General features: G+C 43.3%; 1 protein-coding gene across 2 annotated transcripts in view; it reads right to left on the reverse strand.

Moving 5' to 3' along the window:
- Positions 1–27938, reverse strand: part of CTNNBL1 (catenin beta like 1) — a 144176-nt gene that overhangs the window by 74990 nt on the left and 41248 nt on the right. For both annotated transcript variants that reach the window (XM_088789133.1, XM_088789134.1), the window contains 6 exons: positions 26843–26984; positions 17630–17725; positions 10047–10140; positions 7322–7413; positions 1715–1787; positions 1419–1477 (listed from right to left, as the gene is read on the reverse strand). In XM_088789133.1, the coding sequence (XP_088645259.1) occupies positions 1419–1477; positions 1715–1787; positions 7322–7413; positions 10047–10140; positions 17630–17725; positions 26843–26984 (556 nt within the window). The remainder of the gene's footprint in view (positions 1–1418; positions 1478–1714; positions 1788–7321; positions 7414–10046; positions 10141–17629; positions 17726–26842; positions 26985–27938) is intronic.

Below are 27938 nucleotides of genomic sequence, written 5' to 3' on the forward strand. Positions count from 1 at the left end.
ATCAGCCAGCACCCAACAATTTCCAAAGCCGGCCTGGCACGATAACCCCACGGTTGAAACAGAAGCTTACCAAATAAAATTCTCATCAGTTTTCATGTTATAGAATCTGGCCTTTCTGATGCACGGGTATTAAATAAATGGCTATCAGTTCATGCGAAAAACCAAAACACTCCACTGACCACTGGGGCCAAGGGTGATTGATTCATAGTTCCAAAGAGGGAGATTAAAAAACAAAACATCAAAAACCCTTTTACTGTGAGCTATAACACAAATATAGACAGAGAAAACGCCATAAAAGACATGCACAGCTAAATGAATAAGATGACCATCCCTGAAATCACCATCTTAGCCAAGAAACAACTTTTCCAGTTACCCCCAAATCCCTCCACTTGCCCAACCCAACCACAATCCATTTTTGCCCTTCTAAAACATCCCACAGTCCAGAAGGAAGAGTTTCCTAACCATGAGGGCTACTGAATTGCCTCACACAGCAGCTGTGGCTCTAAGTCATGGGAACAGTTTAAAGCACAAATTCTGCCCTTGCCAGAGATCTGCGCGTATATGGCAGGCTAAGAGGAAAGCCTGTTTACAGTATACGCATACCCATACAGTCTACTATAAAATGATCAATACTCTTGCAGGAACAGGACTAAGCACCTTCCCAGAACTGAAAACAGATTCACATTTCAAAGCTCTATTTTGGGGGGTGGAGGCCAAGCCACTCAGACTGCTGGCACCAAGACGGAAGCTGTATGCAAACCGACATCTCAGACACTCCCAACACTCTCGAGATTTTACCCAACTGATCTATTTTCAGTCCTGTTTTTGGAACAGCACAGATGAGATTTGTTCGAAGGAATCTGAACAGCATTTTCAGAATGCCAGCAGAACATTCCAACTGGATTTACAGTTCTTACAATGACCAAATGGTGATTTCCGATTTCTCATCACAGCCCCCAGGACTACACCCTTCCCCGTCCTCCTCCGTGACCTCTCCCCCACTGCATTGGAACTTGCATTCCTGGAGCTTATCACGATCCTAAATGAATAAACTCCATTTTAGGGGCAGACTGAAAGGAAGGAAGTGAATAGTGTTGGGAGTGGGGCAACTGCCAATAATTTGGTCTTCTTGGCCCCAATACATACACTGAAGCAGGAAGCACACCTCTTTTGGGCTCACAAATATCAGAAGACCAAGACAGTTCATACCAGATACACAGCGGGATCTGGTCACAAAGAGCAAATGATGGAGGACGAGAGGCAAACCACATAACCTCCAGTGCAACCTCAAACCTGCCAACATGCTCCAAAGGCCTTGCATCACATGGCTTATTCCTTCACACAATTTCCAGCTCCACCTCCCATTTAAAGCAGGCCATGTATCTTCATGGCAGACAGGAAGCATAAGAATTACTCACGGATAACTGCTGAAGAAGCACATCGATTCCATCCAGCTCCCCAAGCAATTCCCTGTTTTCTAAAAGGGGAAAAAAATAGAGGAAGAAAAAAAATGAAGCTAACTGTCAGATTTTACAGCCGTCTAACACTGATACATCAGCAAACAAAATCAATACAGCTTGACAGAGTACAAAAGCTGCACAGAGAGCGCGAGGGAGAGCAAGGGGATGCCAAAGGCAAGAGAGCTTGCTGTCATGATCTGAAACAAGCCTGGTTCCTATCCTAACAGAATATCAATACTGAGAGGGAGTCTCACCATCATTGTCCTGGAGCAATATGGCCAGCACTTCACTGCAATACAGTTTGTTGGCATCGAAAGGCATCTTTGCCTGTGGGGAAATAGCAGAAATGAGAAAAAATGGGAAGGGGCCTTGCATCTCTCTCCAGGACGAATTTTTCACAAGTATTAGGATGTGAGCTAGAGAAAAGTAGAAGTTAGAAAGGGAAACGGCAGGTTACGGGTTAAAAAAAAAAAAGTCTGCCTCTGCGCTTGCTCTAGAGATAAGACTCAAGTACTACACAGTAAAACCATAAATGGCAGATGAACACAATGGCTCTCACAGTCCCAAGTATGAATGTCACCTCCTCTGTGAAGCCTTCCCAGATTCCCCATTGGGAGGCCAGAGACCACTGCGTGGCACATAGTACACACTCAAATGTGAACTAGATGAATGATTGAAAGTGTTGAATTTTTAAGACTAAAATCCATCACGAAGCTTTGTTCACAAGTTATAATCATAAAAGGAGGCTCTAAATTAGCTGATCCATCAGAAAAGCTGAAAACGAAGCAACTCAGTATTTAGATTAGGTGACTGTATTTATAACAAAGTAGTTCCTTTGGATTTTTTTTAATGCTGAAAATTTAATTTGAAATCATAAACCTATCTGCTTGCGTGCCATAATCTGCCTACTATTTAAAAAGGAAACCACATTAAATATGCAGAAATGTGTTAATATTTTAACACCCAAATTACTCCCCACAACTCTTTCCCTGCTGCATCCTCACGAGGCTCCTTGGAGTTTCAGAGGGGACACATCGACTGCAGAGATTATCTTTCACGGCCGTCCCCACTGTTACTGTAGTAGTGAGACTCGGATCTCTCGCCTCACCCTTAACTATGTCCCTTGGATAAAGATGCAGCGAGGAGCAAACCTCATCGATGTGTTTGTATTTAACGCACCCTCGATCCTTAAAATGCAGGCACATAGACGACAGCGGCTAATCAGCAGCAGCCTTGCTACCTCTCCAGGTTTTTGAAATGACAAATAATTTCTGTACCTGGAAAGGATAGGGGAAGTGTTTATCTTGGAGCTGGCACCTCCATCACCTTAGCACCAGTCACAGTTCTGTTTGGACATTGATTTTGTACTTAAGAAGGAAGAGTGGCCCCTAATGAAGCAACACCCAGCATCTTTTGTTTTCTGCACACGTCCTCCTTGTCAGACCTAAGTGCCCCCCACCGGGTTTCAGAAGGCTGACCAGGTATGACCCATCTTAGATTAAAAGATCTGTAAACGCAAGGTCTTACGTGTGCTGACTGCAAGGTATGCTCCCTGGGCAAGCTTGAGGCCTTGTTTCAAGAAATTCAGTTTATAACAGCCAGGGTTTAAATGCAATCTGTGGCATGTTTCACTTTAAGTAAAACAGTTTTACAAAAACTCAAAACAAAAGTGAAACCCCAGGGGTAAGCATATCTATCACCATCGAGGATTTGCTAATACAACTACTTACTCAAATTATTGAAGTTACGAGTATTGCTATTTAAAATTATTTAAGCCACACCAACTTATACGCAGCCTTCCAAGGGTCAGGGTTCTTTCGGAAACAAGATACACTTAACTGAAAGAAGCCAAAAGACATCAGACCACTAGAGCAATAGCCTTTTTCCGTGGTTCCCATGCCTCTTGTCCTTTATTTGACTTTATAAACTCCTGTCTCCAAGGTAGGGGACAGATTTTCTCTTTTTCAACAAATATTTATCGGGTACCTACTATATATACGCTATATGCAAGACAAAGAACTGAATGTGACAGCAAACAGAGGAGAATTTGACAGGAACGTTGTACATGGTTATCGCATTAAAAAAATTACACTGAATTAAAAATAATTTTATCAAGTAATAAAGTCACATCACAAAAAAGGACACGAATCTGGGACCAGACACACCCAGGTTTGACTCATTAGCATGTACCTCCTATGCGGCACAAAGTCTGCAGTTCCCAAACTGTGTGCCAAGGTATCACACAGGTTGAACCTGGGGCATCATATTGAATTCATAGGGGCCCCATTTTCAGGTTCCGAGGAAAGCACAGTGACATGTGACATCAGCTGAACACTGCATTAACTACTTCGCTCCAGGTACATTTCTTTTCATGACATCCTATCTTTATGAAACTGGGTTTTGGTGGTTGCTGTGACAAAAGAACTGTGTGAAAAATCAATGTGGAATAGGAATGAGGGTGGTGGTATTCAATCTGATTGCAAGGTTTTAGAAGCTGTGCAGAACTCAGAAGGCACACACTTCCGGTAGTAGGTAACTGTGATACTGAAGAATGAAACAGAAATATATTTTCTTTTAAGCCATGTGCATTATTTTCTCAAATGGCTACTAAATTGTTTGGACCTCACTACTTAACACATGGGACTGCTATGTCCTTTATAGCATAGGGACGCTACAAAAGCAAAATTACTGAGACACAAATGGCACCCTGAACTGAGAATGGGCATCTATGACCCAAGAAACATTTCTTAGTCCCAGGTTTCCTTATCTGCAAAATGCAAATAATAAAATAACATCTTCTTTGGGGAGTTACTATGACTTAAATAAGATAATACGAAGTACCTACCACATAGTAGGCCAAATTACTCTGCTGCTCTAACTCAATTTCTCTTATGCTAAGTGAAAATAAGTTTCCTCATGAGGTGGATGCATTAAATAAATCAGCATATACATAACAGGCAGCCAACAGCGGCGTTCCCTTCTACTGAGAATTCCTGATTCCCCCAGAAAATCTCCAGCTTGTGCCACGTGACATTTCAAGGAGTTTCCAAATTGTTCAAAGTAAATTTTTTAAAATCAAAATGATAATGTCGTCACCCTTTTTTCTCAAACTACAGGTTCTTTGATTGGAAAACTGGCATGGAGGAAGACTCTAATCAGAAAGTCAAAATGAGGAGGCCCCCTAACTGCCCACCACTGAGCGCTGCAAGGCTTCAGAGCATGAAAGGGGTGTCAGCTGTGAAGCAGCCTGGCAAGAGGGGGAGGCTTCGGAGACGCCCAGGCCCAGCTGTCGCAGGCTCTCCCATGCACTTCCCGTGGGCTTTGGGCAAGGCGCTTACTTCCCTTCTCTGGGATTCTTTCCTCATCTGCAAACTGCGGAGAGCAGCACCCACTTCGAGAGTTGTTTGTGAGGACCAGAAATACTCTATGTAAGGGATCTAGAATAACACTTTGCACACAATAAACGGCCAATACAGGACATTCGCATTGGAGCGGGAAAATGTAGTGGTGCTGGTGAGGACGATGACGATGACACCCAAATATTTTAATCTGGTGGAAAAAATAAAGAAACTGAGCGAGGGGGGAAGGAAGGAGACTAATCTTTCACGTCTAGCCAAAGACAAAAGTCATCAAGGAAGTTGTATTTCTATTTAAATCTCCGCCAGACATGACAGCCTCCAAGCTTGCAAAATACCAAACTACCAAAGTCCGAGGACGTTTAATCACAACTAGGAAGAAGGAGGACTCATAGAGCAGATACAGTCTCTTAGATTTGGCAAAGTTAACCAACCGTACTTGAAACTTCTGGGGCTCTCTTTTATCCAGGAGCCTGTGATCCTAAATCTTCCAGCTGTCAGAATAATTACAGAGTTAAGTATAGGTTTGCACTCAGTACGTACTAGCCTGGAATAAAATTAAACGTCACCTTTTTGGGAGCTGCCGCTTTTTAAAAAAGTACAGAACAATTATGCTACCACCCATGGCCAGAAGCTGCAGGTGACTTCTGCGGCTCACCTCTGGTACCTGGAACACGTCGGGCAGCCCTGACAATTGTCAGTGCAGACTGTGCCCTGCGAAGTCCAAACTCCTGGTCATGAGAGGCTAAGGGCTTAGCTTCAACCAGGTGTGCATGTTGTATAACGTAGCAATTCTCAGTTCATTTGGTTTTTTTCAGCTCATGTGTTGAATAGTGCAACTGTTTCTTGAAGCACTGATTTAACTGGGAAACAAAAGGGAATCTGAATTTTGTTTCTTTAGAAAAGGAAAAATGAAACGTTTGGTTTTGGTGTTACTTTCAATGGTACATGATCTCCTAATAAGTCTGCATTCCCTGTTAAAAAATAAACCGTGTGGCCATGTCTCTCACACTACTGTTACGTGCTTACCTGCTAAACCATTTAATGCAATCATCTGCAACAGGAGGCATCCTCATTAGCACAAATTAGTGAGGTTTCACTTGGTGGATGAAGAAATCCATGAGTATCTCTATACAGTACTAGGCTACCCATACAAAAAGGAGACTCACCAGTGTGCTACTCATTTAAGAATTATTCAAGGGCTACGAAATAAACAGGGGATGATCAGTTAAATAGCAAGGTTTTATTAAGCAATGTAAACCTAAATAATCTCAGGCGTAAAACACAGGTTGCCGGCTCCGCCATAAAACGGGCAGATTCAGCGGGTCCAGTGGTGTGGATGCAAGAATGTGCATTTCTAACAAGCTGCCAGGTAATTCTGACACACTGGGTTCGGAATCACACCTTGAGAACGACTGGGAGGAGACGACAATCTGGTGGAGACTCAGTCCTCGTTCTTAAGGAGTGCAAGGCTCATTGGAGAAAGACAATGGGCACACAACATAGAATGAAAGCCTACCAGGTGGTGAAGAAAACTTGTTCCAAAGGGTAAGTGTCACACAGTTGTGGGTCGGCGTTAGAAGCCAGATCTGCTAACTCCCACAAGAGAACCAGTAGGAATAAAGGAAAATGGTTGCTACTCAGAAAAGAAAGATGGCACTATGGGCTGGGGGCAAAGTTGTGCTATGGAAAGGGTGTGTGAAGGAAGTCTGGGGGTTTGGGTGTTGATTCCAGCTCTATCGTTAACCGCTATATGAATTTGGGCAAGGCACTTAAATCTCTGTAGGTCTCGATTTTTCACTTTTTTTAATCTGCAATAGAACTTACAAATTTCCTTTCAGTTCTAAAAATGATGGAGGTGACATGGAAGAGTAAGGGTGTGAGCTGGTTAATGAAGGGTGTGTATACTTTAAACCTACACGAGAAAGACAGGAGTCGTTCTGATGGAGGGAGGAGCATGAACAAAGACAAATACAGAGGTCAGAATAATCTGGACCTTCGCAGAGCAGGGGGTAGATAAAAGACATGTCTGAAAGGTAATGAGACCAATGTTCCACAACTAAGAAATGGAGGGGTCAGACCAGGCCGGGTTAAGGGGCTTTAAAAAATATTGTGTATTTCTATTTATGAAACTCTCCCATATACACACAGAGAATTTCTGGAAGGACAGATGAAATATATTAACAGTGGCTGCCTCTGGGAGGTGGAACTGGAAGGAATCAGCAGAGGGGAACTTCTACTTTCAGTTTAATATCTTTTGTATCACATGAATTTGCTTGTATTTACATGTTTGTATTATTTGAAGAAGTATTAAAGGCTATTTTTAAAAACACCTTCTTTTAAAACAACAAACAAAAGAGGAAAAACAAAGAAAGAGGCAAGAGGTACCAAAGATTCCCAAACTAGATCATATAGCCCGGGTATAACAATCTATGCCAACGCCCAGCATGAGCCTTGCCCAGAGTAAAGAGAGGTTTGAGCTGCCTCCCACGAAGCCAAACTTACCTTCAGCCTCTTCAGCAGCCACTGCAGAAGACCCTGCTGGGCAGCCTCTGTACACATCTCGGGCCGGAACTCAGCCATGTTTTCCACAATAGCTGAAGGGAGACAGACACCAGTCATCTGGGAAGGCAACTCTGTTCCATCTGCAACAAGCCTCTTCCCATTACAGGCATTTAATTCCTCTTCCCACCTCCCTGCATTGCCCTTAGCCAGATGCTGTGTTGTCATTTTTAGATTAACCAGGGAGATGCTACGGGTTTTTTTCTTCAAGCGATGACACAAGAAAGTTCGTAACGGAAAATGATGAAATTCACAAAAGGAATAAAGTGAAAGATTTTCTGTGCTAACAGGGAACAACCCTAGAGCAGAACACACAAAAGGACAGACATCTACCTAAGACCTTCTTGGTCCTCACGGTACTGGAGTCCCAGAGACCTATGACTGGAGAGGCAGGGGTCTAGACAGAAGCCTTAGGAAAAAAATCAAGTGATGATGAATTCTGAGTCTCTTCCTTTCCTGATTTTCGGTTCCCTTTGTCTGGACTGCAAGGGAAGCACGCATGCTCTTCTTAACTGAACAAAACAACGTGCTTAGACAGAAAAGGCCATGCTGGCAGGGGTAACTGTCAGGTATCAGAATCAAACATAATTGATCCTGCCATCTCCTCCAACAGCCAAAATTGCTGCTTAATAGTGAAATTAAAATTTAGGAGGCCAAAAAAAAAAAAAAAAGAAAAGTTACTGCATGACTATGACACCAAAAAGGTGGTATATTTTTAAAGAAATCACTTATAGTCCCATTCTAATACAGCCAACGCTTTCATTTCCTTCAGGGCCCCGCTGCTCCACATCCCAGGATATGTAATTATAAAGCAGACAGAGTTCTGTGTTCTCTGAGCACAATGCCCAGAACACATCGGATCTGAGTTCTGAAGGAGAAAGGGCTGAAGAAATCACCTCACCTCCTATCTCCTTCCTCATTCCTTTGCCCACGTCAGTCTCGCCAATGGCAAGTTCGAGAATGACCGGCAGCCCCCTCAGGGAGTGGAACACAAAGCTTTGGGAGCAGAGCAGCCGCGAGACCCCTGAGATGAAGATCATCACGACACCTTAAATTATTTTCTCACGTAATCTAAGAAAATGAACTCATTCATTTTAATCAAGCCATTCTGCTTCTTCTGCTTATACTTTCGATGGCTTCCTGGTGCCCACTAGAATAAAATCCAGACATCTTACCATGGTTTACAAGGTCTTCCATAATCTGGACAAATTTACCTTCTCCGGTCCTATCTCCCACCACTCCGACCTCCCACTGCTCCAGTCCATTTCCATAATACTCCTTCCCCACGGCCCTGGCCCATTCATGGCTCTGCAAACGCTACTCCCCTGCCTGAGGGACCATCTCACAGTCCTGTCAAAATGCACCTGCCTTCACATGCCGCCCCAGTGGCCCCTCCTCTTCACTTCCAGAGTACTCTCCACCGACTCCCATTACGCCATGTGTCACCCTATGTTATCTTTCCCATCAGTTGGCCTCTGAAGAAGGAGAACCAGGCTTAATTTATCTTTAATCCGCACCAGGGCCCAGCACAGCGCCTGACCGACATCGAGTGCTCGAGAAGGGAGAGACAGTGAGCCTCCTGAGCTGTGGGTAGGTGAGCGCGCTGCAACTAGACAGATCTCTACAAATTGCCAGGCAGGTGCTTTTTCCATGACATGCGGCCCTTTTCATCAACATCAGGTAAGACTTTTGATAAGCTTTCCAGTCAGCAAAATTCAGCGTTAGGCTAATAGATGGCAATGCCAAATTCTGGCTGTAAACTACAGCCAGCCCCCAAATTACAGATTATATTGTGTTCTCTTTCCTCTCCCTCCCTAGGTGCTACGTCTTCCTCCTTCTTGGTGATACTCCTCACAGAAAAGCATATAAAACTGTAAGAGAAATCTGTGGCGGACACAGAGGTACTGAGAGAAAATCTAATCTCATCAAAATTTCTGCTTCTGCTGGGCCTCGTTCATTTCTCAAGCTCTGCTTACAGATATGTCACCTATGGTTTTATACGACAGCGACTGATGATAAAGAGGACTACCCAAAAGCACAATTTTAAACAGGCTATTGGTTCGGCAACTTTATAGGGGGAAAGACTGGGGCGATTCAAAGAGGAGTGTAGGAGGGGAAATACTGCAGAGGAATCCACTTCAATGAACATATGATGAAAGGGCAGCCAAGTTAACGGCAATATTTCTTCTTGCAGCTGACATGGCAAACTACACACAAGAAGAGAAAGAAATGTTACCTCTTTTTCAAATAAAAAGCCCTCTAAAGATACACAGTTGTTCAAAAGTTTGTAGTTCCACTGAAGGGAAGTGGAAAGGAAAACCAATATAAGGGGATTAAAAAATTGCAGAATATCCAACGTTCCCAAAGCAAAAAAAAAAAAAGCACGCTACACAGATTTCATCCTAACTTTTGGAGGCCAGAGCCTGCTAAAAGGAGCCAGTGGTTTTGGTCCAGGAAGGTGAATTTCTGCTTTTACGACTTGCAAGCCCAACCAAAGCTGTAGTTACATGAAATTTACACAAGGTCTTCGTTTCTGAAAAAGCAGTTTGGGAGCAGAAGGGAAAAACCACCACCACTGCTGTGGACTCAGGAAGGAGGAAGGGACACAAGCACCAAGCCCCAAAACAAACACAGAGACTTGGGGGGCGCTGGACATGCTTCCCCTCACCCAGAGTGTTGTGGACGCCGTCTGCCTCTTCTTTCACGGACTCGTCCAGGCGCTCCAGATTCTGCACGAGCAGCGCAACCACCTGCCCATCCACCTGCAGCCACAGGAAAGCAAAAGGACAGACGGATACGTGTTACAACTCAGTCCCTAAAATGTTCCCATTGCTGTACTGGCTTCTCTATTGAATAAACAAAGTAAACCATCAGCCACCCACGGTTTACAATGTGCTCTCCCGTCCAATTGTGTCCAATTGTCTCCGTTGGGCCTTGAAGTGGGTCTGAGGCCAGGGAAAGGCAGGAATCGTTATCCCTACCTTAACACTGAAGCTGAAGGAGACAAAGTAAAATTCAAGGGTACAAAGTGAGAGAGTGACAGGATTAGTACACTTGAACCCACACCTTCTGAAATTAAGTCCAGTGTTCTTTCTACTTTTCTGTGGCACTGTTTTTTAAAAACCTTATATAAATGCCATCTTAAAGTCAGGTCAACAGATCAGTCAAGTCAAAAGCGGGCCTGTAGACCACGGCACAGAGAGATGTTTAGTTGGTAAGTTTACCAGCCACTCTTTACACTGGCCTCAAAATTTAGGGTTCAACTCAAAACATTCCTAACTTTCCATGCTAAGCTTTTATGAAATGATTACTTCTGATAAATTTTTAACTCCTTCTTAAAAAGAGTAGTAACATAATAAAATGCCTTATGTTTATATTACATTTAGTGCATAAAAGAAAAAGCAACTCTATGTCTCTCATTTAATTTGATTCACACAACACTTTACAGGAAACTCTCAGTAGCCACATCGAATAGTCAAGAGATTAGTGATTTAGCCACGACCACACAGCTGCTGAGCAAAAACCAAGCTTCCTTCTTAGGTGAAAGAATGCTTATACTACTCCACACTACCTTCTGGCATAATGTAGGGAGACTGTTCTCTGGGTAACCCTAAGGCACACCAAGGAAGGTAACTAAGGAAACACCTAATAATCAAGACGTGATTCTCTCTCTGGTAACACATTTCTAAGTAGTAGCCAATAACTGAACCTGTATCGGAAGGTAAGACCTGCTGTATACCTGTGCTGTATACGCTCTCTCACTGTCTCAGTTCCCTCACTAGGAAGTGGAAATAAGTTGTAAAGATTCAATGAAAATATGCGGCATGCCTTACCCTGAGTCTCGTTCAAAAATCAAGGAGGGAGTTAGAATCCAGCACTTTACACCTTCTGATACCTGGTTATTCACTAGTCGTATCTCCCAGGGGCTAAGAAAAACTCACACTCTTTGAAGGCAGGCACACCTTCACTCACCTTGATAAACTCTTCAAAGTCTATACATAGCAGACACTCAGTAAATTTTGCTAAATTTAAATAAACTGATGAAACACTTTATGTACTGTAATCAGATCTTTAATATATTGCTCCATTTACTCTCATGTAAGCCTCACAATTTTGCAGGTGAGAAAACAAACGTCCAGAGAGGTTAATTAGCCTGGCCAAAGTCACACAGCGTGTGGCAGAAATGACCGACGCTGGGACTCTATTTTTCCCCATCATACCTTATCACTTTGGCAAGGGGAGAGAAGAGAGAGAAGACAGGCGAGAGCAGGAAATGATCTCATTCAACTGACACTAACAGCACTTGTACATAAGGCACTCTACAGGCACAATGCAAACTGAGGCTGAGGATGGAACAATGGGGAAGAGAGATGGATCTTGAAATAAGGCCTCTTTACTTTTCTTTGTGAAACTTAAGAGAAGCATCTGGGTGCGGGGAAAGCTGAAGTACTGACTAATTTGTGATACCTGAGTCACAAATGAAGTAGATTTTTCTAGGCTCTCCTTTAGGACCTGGTGAGGAACAATGAAAAACCACCAGCTGCGTATTGGAGGGGATACTAATACCAAAATTGAGAGCATCCATAAATACAAGGAGCTGTTTACAACCCTTGTATACGAAGGAGATATACAACCTTGCTCTCAAATCTCACAGCTAGCAAAAGCTTCACCAAAGAAATCCACTGCAATGTTTTCTTTAATTAATTGGACAATTTGGGTATGTGAGAGAAAGCAGAAAAACATCTGGGGGGAAAATATGAACCATGTCAGTTTGTTTTTCCCCTAAATCACCCTGATTGACTTATAATCTCCCTGAATCCTGAAGCAGCAGACTTTGCAACTCCACTGGGTATCACATTGTCAGGTCTGCAAACTGCTTCACCAGTTCCAACTGCTTCGTGCTGCTTTATCTGCATTATTTGTTCCACTTTCCTTGATTCTTAGTTATGTTTCCCATATCTGCTGTCTGGAAAGTGGTGGGGGCAGGGGCAGTAAGCAACATATGCAAATCCCAGAACTGAGTGGTTACGGATCTTGGGTATCTGGGATCTTGGGTATCTGGCCGGAGGAAGGTCTTTTTTCTTATGCGCAAACCTAACTTCTAACAGACAACCTTTTTAAGCTTGCAAAGTGTGAAACTTTATGTTTAGCTGGATTAAATGCAATTTTATCTGATTGCAGGAAGGTCAAAGCAGTCAAAATACATTTAGCTCAGAAAACCCTTGGAAAAATATATTATGCATAGCTCTGGATATCGCCTGGTAAGAAGCATAAATTAGCATTCTGTCCCACTCCCTCTACGCCTTGGGTCTACCACCTTCATGCCTATTTTTTGGATCTGTGACTAAGTCTGAAACTAAAAACAAACCCTGCTTAGGAATTAAAGCATCAGCCAGAACAATCCTAGCCTTGCAAATCATTACTGTTTAAGCCTGACATTTTCTGATAAGTCATTGGTTATTTCTGCTTGTTAGCAAGTCTCCCAAACAATATTCCAGCAGGTCCTATTGAGACAAAGTTCAAGGGCATGATCAGACATCCTTTTCCACTTCACCAGAAAGAATAAAGACAAGAGAAGAGGAGGAAATCAAAAAGGGACAGATGAGGGGGTTTGAAGGATTCTTTTTCTGTCTTGCACAATCTGCCAGTAAGTTTTTTCAAGAGTTTGACTATAGTTTTTCTACTTATTAGGAGTTGTGGAAATTTCATATTTAAAAAACAATAATAAAAAATCCCCCACATCCACTGAATAGTGAGTAAACAGTAAGTTCTGAGGATGCATATGGTAATATGGTTACAATGTAAAGTTTATGCTGCTGCAACCTATCTAGTAATGTTTTAGCTTCTGCTCTTGTCCCTCCAAACCATTATCCACATCGCATGCCAAGAGCAGTCTTTTAAAAATGTTAGGCCTATGTTACTACTCCCTTGCTTATAATCCTTCAATCACTCCCCTTCACACGGGCAATTCCTCCCAGACTTAGGGCCCACAAAGCCCAGAGTGGTCTGGCCCTAACTGTGCTCTCTCCCCTCACCCCAGCAGGGCTCTAACAGAACTGCCTGTTTTCTGTTCCTCGAATACGTCAAGCTTATTCCTGCCTTCGGGCCTTGGCACCTATCCCATCTTGCCCTTGGTCATTCTGAATGGCTGATTTTTTCTTATCACCCAGAACTCAGGCCTTTCCCCACTATCTAATCTAATGTGATTTCCCAGTGACTCTACGTTCCATCACTCTATTTTAATTCTCTGTGTAAAAGAGAATCACTATCTATTTCCTTGTTTATTTACTGTTTCTTCTTACACTAGAATGTGAGCTCCGCCAAAGGAGATTGTCAGGTTTGCTCACTGCAATATACCCAGTTCCTGGGATCCAGTACATACCAAGCACTCAAGATTTGGTGAATGAACAAATGCATTTTGCTTGGGAGCAAATATAGATGAAGGTGAGGATGTTAATAAAAATGGAAAGGGACAGAAGTGATAGGATCCAGAAATTTATATAAGTACCCTCAGAGCAACCGAAAACCTGCCAACCTGAGCAGCACACATGCATCGCCAACCAGCCCAAGCCAAACTAACACAGAACTTCAAAGTTTAACATTTAAGTAGGGTTAATTGAGGGCAGGAATGGGTACGGAGGGCAGTCCCTCGGCTTTCCACATCAAAGTCACTTTTATTAAACTCTTTAGAGCAAATGATGACTCCCAGCCCCCCTGACCAGCTTCCCGGCTGAGCCACATTAACCCCCTCTGGTTGTGACCCCTCCACCCACCGTCATGTTAACGCCTCCCCATAGAAGCCAATACCTGCAGCTCTGTGGTCCTTCCTGATTTTTCCCCACCAGAAGGGGTCACTCCCTCCTCACTTCCAAAGACGCTTATATCTCTCATGACCATTCTTAATATTCTGCCTTGTATTATCATCATTACTTATTTCATCCTTTTGTAAAAACAACTAAACCTCTATCCTACCATGTCTTATTCAGGCCCACACCCTTCAAATGTTTTTTGTGAGTATTTGTTCAAAATGTGTTTTGAATATTTGTTGAAATGAAACAGAATGTTTGTTTGAGCTCAATAAACATGCATAAACATTTCACTGTGTGGTACACGCTGATATTACTAAGTGCTTCATCTGTGCCTTTATGAAGATAATACCAGGCCTAGTCTCTTTACGGAGATAATGGTCAACATTTATCAGCTATTTACACTGTTCCAGACACTGTTCCAAAGACTTATTAAATAGCTCATTTATTCCGCACTTCAGCCCTTTGCAAACTACTGCCGGTATCCCCATTTTACAGGAGAAGAAACTGAGTACAGAAAGGTTAGGTCACTTTCCCAAGGACACACAGCTGACAAGTGACAGAGCCTCCACTTTGGCCATTCCCCTGATAGGGATCACAACTCAGGAAAGACAAACTTACAGACACATGTCTATAAACAAATGTGACAAGCGCCAGGATGTACAAGTGCTAAGGGAACACAAATTCTGCTGAGGTGACAAGTCTGAAAAAAACTCAGAAGAGGTAAGGTTTAAGTGAGGCTTTGAAGGATGAATAGGAGTGCTCCCGGAGCCCAGGAGGAGCAAGGCTTATCAAGCTAGGGCAGACGTGAGCAAAGGTGTGGGACCACCAAGCACATGGCAAGTCTGGGGACTAGCAAGTAGAAAAATGGCTGTAATCTAATCACGATTCTCAAGGAGCCCGGAGACTTTTTTAGAGAGGTACGCCAGAGAACTGCCACCAAAGCAATATACTTTGCATTTACTACTCTTCAGAAGAGTCTGTTTTCCAGGCCACCAAATCAACGTGTTACAAAGCACAAACATTCACCTTTCGCATAAGTAATAGCAGAGGAGGCATATCCAATTTTAAACTCCAAAGATGCCTGAGAATGCCAGGACAGCACTCTCTCCCCACAAATGTGCTATTCTATTGCTTAGGACTTCCAACTGGGAAAAAGACCAAGGCAATAACTGCAAACTGCACAGCACAATAAATTCTGCTACATGCCCTCTAGCCTCTGCTCATGCAATTCCAGGCCTCTGATATTGGCCCCAAATTAAAACTAAGAAGACAACTCAACCTTTGTAATATGAGAATACTTATCAACCTTCTTCCTGAATGCAGCACAAGTGTAGAAAAAAATAAATGGAAGGCCACCCATTGGTTCTGCTCTCTGATATTTGCTGATGGCTTCTGACTGGCTGCAGACAAGCAAATAATATATGGGAGTCTAGGAATGTTCAATTGTTTGTGAATCACACCAGCCACAGCGACATAAAGCTATGAGTCAAAATCTTAAAATAATATAAAAACAAAACAAACAGAAAAACCCTGTATAGCAGCTACCTAATGGCTCCCCAGATTGAGGATGAACTGTTTCTTTCCAAGCAAACAATAAAATCTGCAAGATCCAGCTTGTGTTGGTGGGCTCGGCGACACCGAAAACACAAAGGGGGCTTTTGTGCGAACTGCTGTTTCTGAGTGTGTTTTACAGGCAGCAGCCAGGCTAGCTGTTCCTCGCTCATCTCTTCTATTCACACAGGCAAAGGATGGTAATTAAAATCAGCCCAGGGGATAAGCAGGAAGGCTCACTCAGGGCCACTGTAATTAACCTCTGGAAGGTAAAACTGCACAAACGACATTGTGGGGACACGGTGAAGGAGCAAGTGCCACAGCCTTCCTTCAGATGCTCCTCAAAACAAAAGGACACCCCAACATCATCCTTTTCTTTCTGCACAGTGGTTCAAAGGAAAAATAAAGGTCCTGAATTCTACAAAAGTGGAAGTTCACGCTAGGAAGAAAGACAAATGGCAATAGAAATTTTCATCATACTCAGTCACAAATGGCCCCGCTGGACTCCAGCCTCGCTCTCTGTAAGAGATAGTTCTTCATATCCAGTGGGTTCACAACCCCTTCATTCACACCAAATGCCAGGAGCGAGCATGGCACAAGGGAAATTTCTAGGTGTCAAGAACCTTGAGAGAGAATGTGTGAGGAGGGGGTGGGCAGTGTAGTAACAGCATCTCAGAATCATTCGGGACCCCAGTCCCAGCAACTCCGACTCAGTAGGTCTTGGATGGGGCCAGGAGGTAGCCTATCGAACACTCCAGGCGCTTCTAGTAGAAGTGGCTGCACCAGCCTATGACAAACTCTGCAAAATCCATCAAAACCAGTACTTATTAACATTCTTACCAGAGAGAAAAGACCAGACAACAGAAAGGAATGAAAAGCAACAGAGCCCTGAGGAGGACGATGGCTTGGTGGGTGGACAGAGTTCCATAGAAGTATCAGGGTCAGAGGCTGGGCTAGACTCACTTCTGCCACTGGCCAGCTGGGATGCTTTCGCAGCCTGGGAGCCCTCTCTGATCACCGGCGAGAGAAGGAAACAGAAGGAAACAGGTGTGGTGCGACATGACCATGTGGGGATCAGGCTATGCAGGCCGAGCCTCAGCTGTTCCAGGGACGGGCTGAGTGACCCAGTGGAAGCCTTCGCTTTTGCAGCCGGTTCCCTCATGTGTACAGTGAGGCAATGAGACTAGATCAGTTCACCTCACATCTACGTAAACTACTTTTGATTGGCTGCTGCCTGGAACAATGGCTGAGGAAGATCCAGAGGCCCTGCCTGGGCTCCACGAAAAGGAACGCAGAACTCAACAGGCCCTGTCTTCTTCCACTGGCAGGGCTGCAGTCCTGGTCTGGACGAGCTGGAAGGTTTGCTCTCATTTTTAACATTCTCCAATTCCCTGTCCGTAAAATAAGTAATAATGATGCTCGTCCTCACTAGCGCTGGGAATTATAAAGGCCAGAGGAGAAACGAAACATCTGTGACCATCTTTTGTAAAACGGTCAGTAGCAACACAGTTGGAGGGAGAGGGACAGGAACATGGAGTCAAAGAGAACACAGGTTCAAATCCCAGCTGTGTGACCACAGGAAGTTGTTTTGCTTCTCTAAGCCTCAGCTTCATAGCTCTTAATGGGAATAATACCCATCTGAGAGGATACGGCGAGGATTACACGCAGTGAAAAGAATGAGAAGAGGCCTCCCGACAGCAGATAGTCAAAAAATGTGAGGCCTCGACAACCCCCTTCCCTAGCCGAGTTCCAAAGCATAAAGTGCCCACAAGTTGCACTGCTACCTTCTTACTCTCCTCACCCAGTCCAGCCGTGCCACAGCCGATGCCACTCACAGAGATGTCAACGCCATCCCCAAACCTGCACAACCCCAGAGGGACGTGCAACTTACCAGAGCATCAATGAGTACTTCTGCGCCCTCTTCACTCTCATGGAGCGTGTCTATGTCTGTTAATTCCTGAAGCAAATCAACCACCGCTATGGACACATGTGAGAAATGTTAAGGGTACCACACACATACTGAAATGCCACTGACAATTTGATTAAAACATTTGGTTCCCTTCCGTTTCCTTGTCAATCGTTTCATCGCTGTTTACCTTTCATACACTCTGGTTTTATTAACATCCTTCCCACAAGGTTCTGCTCACAGTGGGTGTTTGGGAAATGGTGTTAACAAACTCGGCCTCTTTCCTCATGCTGCCTTCCTGGCAACTCATTCCATAGGTTCACCGTATTTTCATCAATTTCAAAACTTCAAACATGATCACTTGGGCGGTCGCTTTTCCAGTGAGAACTAGGTGAACATTCTCAGCCGCATCTCATCATTTAAGTTCTTAGAACTCAGTATAATTGTCACTACCTTGTACAGTTCCCCTTCAAAGGCAGCAATGATTCTGAGATGAAATGGCTGGTGTTCACCAAGGAGTCTGCAGAGACCAGGGCATGACAAAATGATTGAAAGTGTAAAGGGAAGGATTTACGCTGCACTCGGCTAGACTCCAATCTCCCTTCCCCTCAAAGACCACGCAGCTTTGGGCATAAAAGAAATGCAAACAATGAGAATTAAACACTAGGCAAAAAAGAGAGAGATTAAGTGAAAGAAAACCTGAAGGCGAGAAAAAAGGAGTTGTGTTTGGAAACCGGAAGCCAAACTCAACTAAGTTTCCCTTCCCTCACCTTGGACACACACACACACACACACACACACACACACACACACACACCTTGGCCCATCAATGTGCATTTACTGAACAAAGCTCTGTAACAATGACAAAGGCAAATCTATCCTTCCTTCTGGGTCTCAGTTTCCTCATCATAAAATAAGGACATTAGATAATCAAAGACATTTAAGAAATTACATACCACAGGCAATTAGCAACATATAAATGAGAAATGCAGACAACGTGAACTGCAGACATCCTGAAAAAGAAGCAATCAAATTGAACAGGGAAATCCGGAATGATTTGCTAGATTGGTCAGAGAACAGGCACCTGAAAAGATGAGGGCAGGTAGTCTAGAAAACAAAACAACAAGAATAAAAGCAGAAAGACTAGAATGTAAAAAGGAATCTGAAGAGGAAAAGAACGAGGGTTTGGGAAGGGAGGAGAGAAAAGGGAGGGGAGAGGAGAGAGAAAATTATAACTGGAACCATATAAAGAAGATAATATTCAGACAGAATAACTTAATCGCTGCGTGCAGGACGCACTGAAGTCTCCTGAGTGTTGGGGGCAGGCAGATGGGAGGCAGGATGAGACAGCAGGTGGGGGGTGCGAGCGGTGGGCGGGAGCCAGGCCGGAAGCAGGAAGATCTGTTCCGAAGCTACAGCACAGGAGTCTAGAAGTGAGACAACATGGGTCAGAATCAGGGCCGTTTCACCAGAACTGCAATGAAAATAATAAAAGGACAGGTACAGGACCTATTAACAAGAATTGCAGGACTGACTAACTGCCAACTGACATTCCAGGTGTTTCATGAACATCTTTTGCTGAAAAATTATTTGAAGGTTCATTTTATTCATCTATAACTGACCAGCTAACTAACCGTCACGAGTAAGTAATTAAGCTTTCTGTATCTTATTCTTTCACTCTTTAAAATGATATTTAGCCAAAACATGGGAGTGCTATAAAACTTAATGTTGTGTAAAGAGCTTAAGGGTCTTTGGATAGAACTCCTTCAGGCTTATAACCTTTATTAACAAAGTAACCAGAAAGCTTATTGACACAAAAGACCTTGTATCATACTTAACACTTGATATCTAGTAAACCAAAATATACAAGTTGTTTGACTGAATTTTTTTTTCAAAGAAGCAGGCTACCAAATTAACCCCCGGAAACCCTGATGAGTGGGAATTAGTTCTTCCTCTAAAGACTGCAGTGGTCACCGTCATACCGTAACAACCTCCATTTTTACAAGCCATCATTATGCCGAGCAGCGTGCTACTGAATGCTCACAACAGCATTTTAAGTGTGATCCCCATTTTACAGATAAGAAAGCTAAAGCTCAGAGTGGTTAAGTAACTTACCTCAAGGTCACTGCGAGAGTAAGGAAGAACGTTTGGTTCATGTGACTCCAAAAACAGTATTTTTGCCACTACACTTCATATTAACGCACCGGGGGAATATATACCAGGTTGAAATAGGATTAGACTCAGGTAAATTCTAGCTATTGGCCCTACTGTAATCACAGAGAAAAGAACTGTCATTTATTTCCAACGTAAATTATTCAGTTCCAGGAAAAAGAACAAAATGCTGGCAACTCCCCCTCATTCTCATCATCTAAGAAACTCCCACATTTATTCTCTGAAAAAGTTCTTACATATGAGATGTAAAAATTATCTACTCACACACTTACTTAATATGCACGACGTTTCATCTATCGGCCTGTCCTCCATTCTCCCACTCCCCCACTGCAGAGTCCGATGTCTATAGCACAAGGGCGTGAATCGGGCACACGGTAAGTACTATCCTTTGAATAACACTGTGCATGATGAAGTACTTATAACTAGTATGGGATGATTATTAATTAAACAATAGCCTCAAGAGACACATGGGTTCTATATGAAAGAACAATAGATGAAGATTCAGAGTAGACTTGAGGACAGGGGTCACGTCCTATCACTGTCACCTTTGCTTTGTATCTTTTGTGAACTCATCTCTCCCCAAACTATCACTATCCATGGAATCTTGCTGCTGCCCCTTGATTTCCTTACAGCTTAGTTTCCTTGTTTGTAAAATGGTGGTAATGATCTCTGCCCAGCCTATCTCACTGAGGAATAAGTGAGGTCACGTATGTCAAAGACCAAGTTATGTCCAAGTACTGAGAAAATGCACAAGCACGATATACAGACTGTTAGTGAGGTCTTCCCACAGAACGGGCAAAGTCCTTACTGTTGCCTTCATTTTTCCCTAAAGCTTCTAACATCTAAATTTTAGATTTTAGCTAAAAAAAGCATGGTCCCCTCTTTCTGGGTCACAGTGGGTGGAAAGATCTAATTTTACAATTCATCTATGTCACAGGCATTCAGACGGACCAAGTCCTTTTTCAGCCGCTATGGTCTTTTGGGCCAGGTATCATGTTTTTCATTGATTAGTCTAATACCATGTTCACAAATACGTCACATGAAACCTAGGAACTTTTTTTTAAAAGGGGGAAAAAATGACAATGGCGGTGGTTTTATATAGGAATAGGATAAATGTCTAATTTTTACCAAGCAAAGTCATTTCTTATAATGGTCCGGTGGATTATCTCCTTGTCTACTCTCCTGTCTCTGTTGAGAAGTCAAATAAGAAATCAGTTACCAGCTACCAGGTCTGTAACTATCTCATCCATCCTACCACATTTTTCTTAAGTGACTTTTTCTTAAACTGATTTTACATAAATCCCCAACTTGCACCAAATAGCATTTCGGCAAGGCCGCAATGAGTCCATAATTGTCATCATCAACTCCTGCATAATATCATATAACCGAGAAGACGGAGGTTGTTTGAAGACCGGAAAGAGGAATAAGAGTAGAAACTAAAGACAGACAGATGAACTCTCCATCTTGATGAGAAAATTCAGCCTGGTCTGCCACCCACCCAGCATTTCTTCACAAGCAGACTCTGGGCATGGATGATAGGTTTTGCCACTGTAGTTACAATTTCATTTCACAAGGTAAAAGGCTCTCCCGTCCAAGTGTAATAGGAAAACAGAGAGCCTGTCTCTCTGCGAATTACTAAAACACAGTTTTTGATAGCCTATTTTGTCATGTCGAGTAGAAAGGCCACCCCACTCACTCCCTCTGTACCTGTCCACAACTGGGGCAATGAGCTAGTATAACGAGAAGTGAAGTCGAAAAGACTGGCTGGGCACAAAATGGTCCATAACCAACGGCTCTTGGAAAAAGAGGGGTGTCCACTATTTTTTGGCTCTAGATTATTGGTTTTTGAGCCTGATCCCATGTAGAGTATTGGTACAGAAACTGAACGTTAATCTTATAAACCGCCAACGAGTGTGTCCACGAGGAAAGTTATTAAAAAAAAAAAAAGATAAAGAAGAACAAGACTGATTAAGCAGCTACCTTTTTTTTAAAAAAAGTCATTTCAAAAAGTCACTTAAGAAAAATGAACCAGTATAGATTCAGAATATATAACTGATTTAGTGGAACAAAAAGGGGGCTTTAAAAAAATCTTTTTTTCTTTTATTCCTAGACGAGGATGGTGATTAGACATAGCTCAATTAATGCAGATGAATTTCAAAACACAAACAAAATGGTCTTTTTCTCCTTTTGAAACAGCTGGCACAGAGCTACCTAGAATGAATGCGGACTCTTAATTTTATCCCAATCCTAGATAAAACTATTATGAGGGAGAAAATGCACTCATCGAACATTTACGAAGTACCTACTAAACGCTGGTGGCCACTATGATGGACAGGGGAAATGTCCAAAGCAGGCTACAACCTCCCTAACCTTCCAGGAACATGGGATTGACCTAAAATTCACAAACAAGATCGAAAATTACATTAAGAGGTCCTTTTCCTAGACTGCCATTTTGGCACCTTTTTTTCTTTCTTTCTTTTTTTTTTTTTTTTAACCTAATCTGACTTTCATCAGAGTATAATTAAATGGCTCAAAAAAACCCCAGGTGGTTTATTAGTACAGATTATCAGGGAAGTTAGACCATAGATGAGAAACAAGAAGTAAATTCTTTTCACTGTAACTTTGATTCTGCAAATACCAAGATGAAACCAGCTCCCAGCAAAACGACAGCTCGAGATACACAAGTCTCGTTAGACAGTACTTATAGGGAAACACTGGAGCAGAAGCCACCTCCCTCCCAGTCCAACTAGAAGAAAGCTCTTAGGAGGCCCCCACTTTGCCCAGCCCTCGTCCTGCTCATTAACAGTGGGCGTCTAACTCACAGCAGCCCTGAGTACTGGACACACCCTCTGGGATAACATGGTGTGTCACGGTCAGTTTGTTCCACTTTAGCATTCTCAGACCCAAACTGTTCGAGTTCAGTTGATCCCTGCTAATCTAAAAAAGAAAAAAACAACAACTCTGCCTGCTCCTTATTTTCCAATTCCCACAGTAACTCTTCACAAAATCTAACAAGACAACTTTGCAAGTCCTTTTGGCTTTCTAGAGTCTGAGAAAACCAAGCAGTGATTTAGAATAGTGCTAACAACCACTCCCTAAAATTATGGGACAAAAAAAGAGTTGTCCCATCAGCACCAGTGACCAGCCTGGTAACGAACAAATTTCTTCCCTCCCGCATATTAGTTTGCAACCCGCTGTACTGACGCCTTAAGTTCTCATTTTTCTGAATCACAAACGGATGGAGAGAAAGTAGACTTTGAATGAATTGGGTTTAGATTACTCGATATTTTTTATTAAAGAATAGCGCACTTAGCTGGGAAGCAGCAGTCGTGATTTTTTTTTTTTTTTTTAATGTACCTGATATCCTGTAAGTGTGTCATGACTACAGGAGCAGCCAGCAAGCGCATGTTAGCTTCCAGGATGTGAGAAATGTCAACTTCCATTGCGAAGGTAGAGACCATGAAAATAAACTTGAAAATAAACTCTCATCTCCACATCTGTCCAAAGCTTACCCACCTCCAATGCCCAATTACCTCATCACCCCCAAGCCAGAGGAGACCCACACCTTCTCAGAACTCCAGTGGCATTTCCTGAGCATAACACTCCAAGGGCAATTATCACCACACATAGTAATTTGACTGTTTTTGCTATTGACTGGCGTTACTATGTCTTGTCTCCCTAATAGAACCCAACAGGGCTTATCACACTGAGGAAGAACCTAGTAAATGCTGTGACCTACCACAAGCACTTTAGAAAGGATCCCACTGACTTGTCACTCACATTGAGAACAAAGCAAATGACAGAAAAATAGGATACTTATGGATTTGGTGCCTTTTTTTGGGGGGGGGGCGGGTAGCAGAAGGGGTGATCAGCCACCATCAGGGGTTTTATCCTCCCCTTGTTGTATTCCTCTTTGTTCCTTTAGGCAAACTGAGTAAATTTGGCTTAAACTAGGCCACAAAAACTGTTTAGCAATACCTTAAGAAGATATTTTTAAGTATACCTCTGGTTTTATTTTTCTGCAGAAACACTCCAAAAGGTTCATGAAAGGGGGGCTCCCAACCATGTTGAAATGATTTACTTTAAAGGAGGCACTGCTTTAAAAAGCAGTATTTCTCACGGGCAGCAGCTGTTGGGTCCTACCTTGCGCTCTCTCCGAAGGCATTCAGAGGCCCTTCAGTACAGTGTGAGGGCTGTGCCCCTCCCGCTCTGCCCCTCATCCGCCCCCCCACCCCCAGAGGTGCTCTTCACAGACCGGAATTCCACTCTGCAGCCAACTGATGGCTGGGCTCCAGCCTCTCCAGGGAGGAGACAGGCACAGGGGCGCTGACGAGCCCTCACCAGCGGCACTGATGCAAAGCGCCAGCATCAACGCTGAAGCTGCTTCTCACGGTTGAAAGGACGAGGCACAAGCTGTTTTCTCACATCCTCTGCCTCTTAAGGTTACAACAACCCAGCCTCTGATCCAATTAAAATCCCTATCGTTTATGTTTTCTCAGGGAAGGACAAAGCCAAGATGACCTGTGCTTGCTGGGAACATAACCAGCCATGCATGGGCTTGGTTGATAGATGAAGAGTTAAAAAAAGATTAAAAATTTCAGTCATGACTGCCATGAAATTGTTTATTCATGGTAAGGTGTTGCGGGCAGTTACGGCTGTACAACAGTAAACTGCGAACAACCGTTTCGTGAGGAAAAATTTCCATGATAGATCACAGATAAGACAAGCAGCAAAGTGCAGCGGGGCTGAGAGATCAACGTGCCAACCGACAGAAGATTCGTTTGATACAAGTCAAGAGGGCCTACCCTTTCCCGAAACCACTTTCAAGCAGAACTGTACTTTGAAGAGGATGACATTTACCCCAATTGCTGCATCTAATTAAAATTAGGTAATTAAAAGAATTTCAAATGCACTTTAAATTTGATGTAGGGCATAATTAAAAATCAGATTTAAAAAAATATCATTAGGGCAGTAGGGTGAAGGCTGGCATATAAGAGGCAGGGAAAAAACCAGTTTAGCTCTCAGAAAACAGGAGGGAGATGGCAGTCTGTCAAAGTTATTACAGGGGAACTTGCTTTTTTCCTATTTAAAGACCAGAACTTAACAACTTGGAACATCTGTGCCCTGTGTCTCCCAAGCATGCCGATGCCGGGTAGCACTTCTTGTGTCAGTCTTCTCCTCAGCAGGAACTGGGCTGGGGAATCGGCAGAATGTCAGCATCTTCAGAAAACTGCTACTAGTATTTTGAGTTAGCAGGAATGGGAAAATGAATGAGAGCTGTGTTTCCAGAAACAAAATAGTTGATTTCTGTATTAATACACAAGGTAATGAACGACAGGCCGCAACTCTCTCAGGGACGGAGTAAATCCTAGAGGGAAGAGACGCGAGGCATGCTAGAATGAACACGGCTAGAATGAACACAGGGCAGGAAATCAGGGGCCTGGAGTGCTAGCCCTAACCTCAACAGCCAGCTGTCCAACCTCTGGACCGCAGACTTATCACTACATAAGTAAATAAGGCACTTGGCTAAGTCATCTCGAAGGTCTGTTCAGATTCTAAAAATCTACCGTTCTGTGGAGGTGAACTGAAATGTGAAGTCACAACTAGAACTCTTAGGAGCAGTTGGTACCTGGAATAGGGCTAACCATGTGTAGATACGCAGCATGTGTTTACTGGGGATGCTGCTTGAGCATCCAGTACAGCCTATGGTTCCTCAGGGCCGAGCAAAGTAGTGCCTGGAACATAATAGGCACTCAAAAGACGTCTGCTGAATGAATTCGGAAGACCCTACCCTGAGCTCACCCGGAAACAAGCTAATTGACTAGGGTTCTTACACCATCCAGAATTCTGCAGTGAACCCTGGGGAACACTCATCAATCTGGGGACTGTCACAGTGATTCTTAATACTGCCTGACATGACAGGAAGTATCAGAAATGGCTTAAGATCACCCTTCACGAAGCCGGCATTAAAATTATTCACTGATTTATTTCTATGAGAATTATCAGGCAGGAAAGAACCTAGTCAGACGTGCTCTCGGGAGAGCGATTACCAGAAAGATGAAAACAACACGAGGCAGCAGCAGATGCCCCATGAATATCACTCAAGCAGCCTAACTACACACACATTTGTCTCTTACCTTCGAAATTCTGATTCTAACAGAACAACTACGGCAGGAGAATTTACTTTAATGAACATAACCCGGCCACAGGCGCATCCAAAAAACCTTCTGCGCTAAAGCTGTTGCACATCTGATAGCAAAGACAGTATGAATTTCAAAATCACGACTCACATTCAGTTAAAAGTAACCTTCACTAAGAGCCCACTATGTATCAGAAACTGCTTAGCACTTCTCTGATCTCCGTCCATCCTCTCAATGACGCTGAAAGGCAGAAGGTATTAACTATACTTTTGCAGATGAAAACACTTAAAGGCTAGAGGGCCACCAACTTTCACACAAGAAATGAAGTGAGGATTCAAACCTAGATTGTCTGTTTAGGTCTAATGCTGATTCAACAAATACTAAACGTTAATTGTACACCCAACCTTTTTTTAAAGGAATTGGGAATGCGGCAGTGGACAAAAGAGAGAAAAATCCCTGTCTTCCTCGACATTCCGATGTGCTTTCCATCACGGTTCACTGCTTCCTCTAGTCTCAACTCCACTGGGCCATCTGCTAGCAGAATGATGTCTAGATCAACAGATTCAAATTCTGTCTGGCCTCACCTCTCTACTGGGCCTCCAAATCAAGATCCTGAAAAATTAATGCTGTTGATGTATGAACAGATACATCACAATGAATTCTAGTACTAATAAGAGCAAATAGGACAATTAAGGATTGCCTAAGATTTATTAATAGATATACACCAGATTTTCGAATGAATAAAGAGCAGCGTGTGTTTCAAGATGGGAGATAATTAGAATGGAAATAGAACACCAGACGTGACAGCAGAGACAGACAGGAGAGGAGAGGAAACGGTATTCCCCCACCCTGTCAGCCTTCCTACTGAGGACAGCTCGGAAAGGATATCTGTATTATCATGTCCCAGCAAGCCGAGAAGAGACTGAACAGCATTCAGCTCTACCAGAAGGTGGTACAGGTCTGGCATGGTGGCTACCACGTGCATCTCCTGAATGATGTCATTTAGGTCCAGCTCGGATTCCATAAACCTAGGAGGAGAAAACAAGACAGCATCATTGAAGGGAAAGGGGTACTAACAGCACTGAGGAACGGCAACACAGTCCAGACAGAGACAATCTGTCAAAATGTCTACAATAGACCAACCAAGAAGTACACTCATCCAAACATCATACCATCACACAATTTCCTTGGGAAATCGATTTCCTCATTACAAAAATCAATCTTGGATGCAGAGCTCATTATAGAGCCCCCCCTTACTCTTGCAGGCATAAGTTGCCTTTTAGAGGCTCCCAGAGCCTTGTGCAGCATGAAATGACTTGCCCACAAGTCCCGTGGATTCACTGACATTACCCGTCAGTGTGGCAGTTCCCTGTTGCCCTGAACATAGCTGGCCTCCTAATTCAAAGAGGGTTTCTCTTATTTACCACTTCAGATCAAGGACCAATTACTTCCCTTACCCAAAGGAAGATGCTGAGATTCTGCTGCTATCCAAAACATCCGCTGCCCTCCCCGCCACCCCCTCCAGTGAGTTGAGTAAGAGGTAGATCCCAAGGTAAAGCAGATGCAGTCTCTGCGTCCGGTAACCACCACAACATATGTAGCGTGACACTTCACTCACATTTCCACCTGAACCTTTCAACAGACCTATACCCTGACACTAAGTACACACAGAACTGCTCTGCATTCCCCTCTGCAGGCCCTCCCCCAGTGTGTGACATACAAGAAATGACCACGAAGCCGTTGATGAACAAGACAGAAAGCTTTGTTCTGAGAAGGAAATGAGCTAATCCATGTGAAGCAACTGAACAATACTTGACTGACAGTGATGGAGAGGAATCAGTGGTTAGACTCTGGGGCCAGACTGCCTGGGTTTGACCCTGACGTAGGCACAGACTCATTTATCCTCTCTATGCCTCAGTTTCTTCATCTGTAAGTGGGATAATAAATGTACCCATCTTATAGGGCTACATAAAGAGTAAATA

Source organism: Rhinolophus sinicus, chromosome 13, assembly GCF_057876585.1.
Source record: "Rhinolophus sinicus isolate RSI-liver-muscle chromosome 13, RSI-T2T, whole genome shotgun sequence".
Classification (NCBI taxonomy): domain Eukaryota; kingdom Metazoa; phylum Chordata; class Mammalia; order Chiroptera; family Rhinolophidae; genus Rhinolophus; species Rhinolophus sinicus.